This window comes from Pygoscelis adeliae, unplaced genomic scaffold, assembly GCF_000699105.1.
Source record: "Pygoscelis adeliae isolate BGI_AS28 unplaced genomic scaffold, ASM69910v1 Scaffold111, whole genome shotgun sequence".
In the NCBI taxonomy this organism is placed as follows: Eukaryota; Metazoa; Chordata; class Aves; order Sphenisciformes; family Spheniscidae; genus Pygoscelis; species Pygoscelis adeliae.
In genome coordinates this window covers 4,232,191-4,233,475 of record NW_008824542.1, presented here as the reverse complement: position 1 = coordinate 4,233,475, position 1,285 = coordinate 4,232,191, and the positions used below count along the sequence as shown (strand labels likewise).

The following is a 1,285-nucleotide window of genomic DNA, read 5'->3' as shown; positions in this document are numbered from 1 at the left end:
AGACATGGACCTGTTGGAGCAGGTCCAGAAGAGGGCCATGAAGATGATCAGGGGGATGGAACACCTCTCCTATGAAGAAAGGTTGAGAGAGTTGAGGTTGTTCAGCCTAGAGAAGAGAAGGCTTTGGGGGCACCTTATTGCAGCCTATCAGTACTTCAAAGGGGCTTCTAAAAAAGATGGCGGCAACCTTTTTAGCAGGGCCTGTTGCGTCAGGACAAGGGGAAATGGCTGTAAACTAAAGGGGGTTAGATTTAGACTAGATATAAGGGAGAAATTTTTTATGCTGAGGGTGGTGAAGCACTGGAACAGGTTGCCCAGAGAGATGGTGGGTGCCCCATCCCTGGAAACCTTCAAGGTCAGGTTGGATGGGGCTCTGAGCAACCTGATCTAGTTGAAGATGTGCCTGCCCACAGCAGGGGGGTTAGACTAGATGACCTTTAGAGGTCCCTTCCAACCCAAACTATTCTATGATTCTATGATTCATTTATCATTCAGGAATTCAGTATTAACTAAATTCAAATTCTTATTGAAGGAGAAATATCACAGTTCTTAAGACAGTATCAGAAAAGTAAATTAAATTCTTTTTGTTAAAAAACACAATAATGTTGTGTTAATAAAAAACACAGTAATGTTGTTACCAGAGCTCTCTTACCACAGCTGTCTTCTCCAAGAAAGGATAAATAAGGACTATTAGTTTGGTGTAGAACTGAATATATAGAACCAGGAAATCAATTTTTAGGAAAGAAATGCTTATCAAGTAAGTAAGATTTTGTTCTTCGTAAGAGTAACATAAAGATTTACTTGCAAATATTTAGCAGTTTCACTCTTCCAGCAAATGTTTAGGTGAAATGTTTTTTCAGCACCATGAGCAAGAGATCACTGTAGGAGAGCATTCTATAACATGGGCTTTCTAAATAGTTACTAAGAAGTGAAACTAAATGCATTTTTACACATATTCATAGAAAAACATTGCCTAAAACATAACAAATGTATAACTACACTAAGCAGTACATTGCATCTTAACAAGGCATCTTAACTATAACTTCTGACAAAACACTCTTTGTAAGTACTACTTAAATGAGATTTTAAAGATATGAATATCTCAATATTCTATAAAATGTTAATACTGATAACATCCTGCAAGTGTACTTATACTACTGGACTTAATAAAACAGAATATGGAACAATGAACTGGCATAAACTTTGCTGAATACCTAATCTTTGAAGTCCAAATTGTCCATAATCTTTACCCTGGATGAATCCTTGAAAAACATATGTTGCTCCA

At 37.0% G+C, this 1,285-nt stretch overlaps 1 protein-coding gene across 2 annotated transcripts in view; it reads right to left on the bottom strand.

The window, feature by feature from the left end:
* CSMD3 (CUB and Sushi multiple domains 3) overlaps positions 1 to 1,285 on the bottom strand; it is an 803,119-nt gene that overhangs the window by 4,604 nt on the left and 797,230 nt on the right. For both annotated transcript variants that reach the window (XM_009321682.1, XM_009321683.1), the window contains one exon: positions 1,215 to 1,280. In XM_009321682.1, coding sequence (XP_009319957.1) covers positions 1,215 to 1,280 — 66 coding nt within the window. The remainder of the gene's footprint in view (positions 1 to 1,214; positions 1,281 to 1,285) is intronic.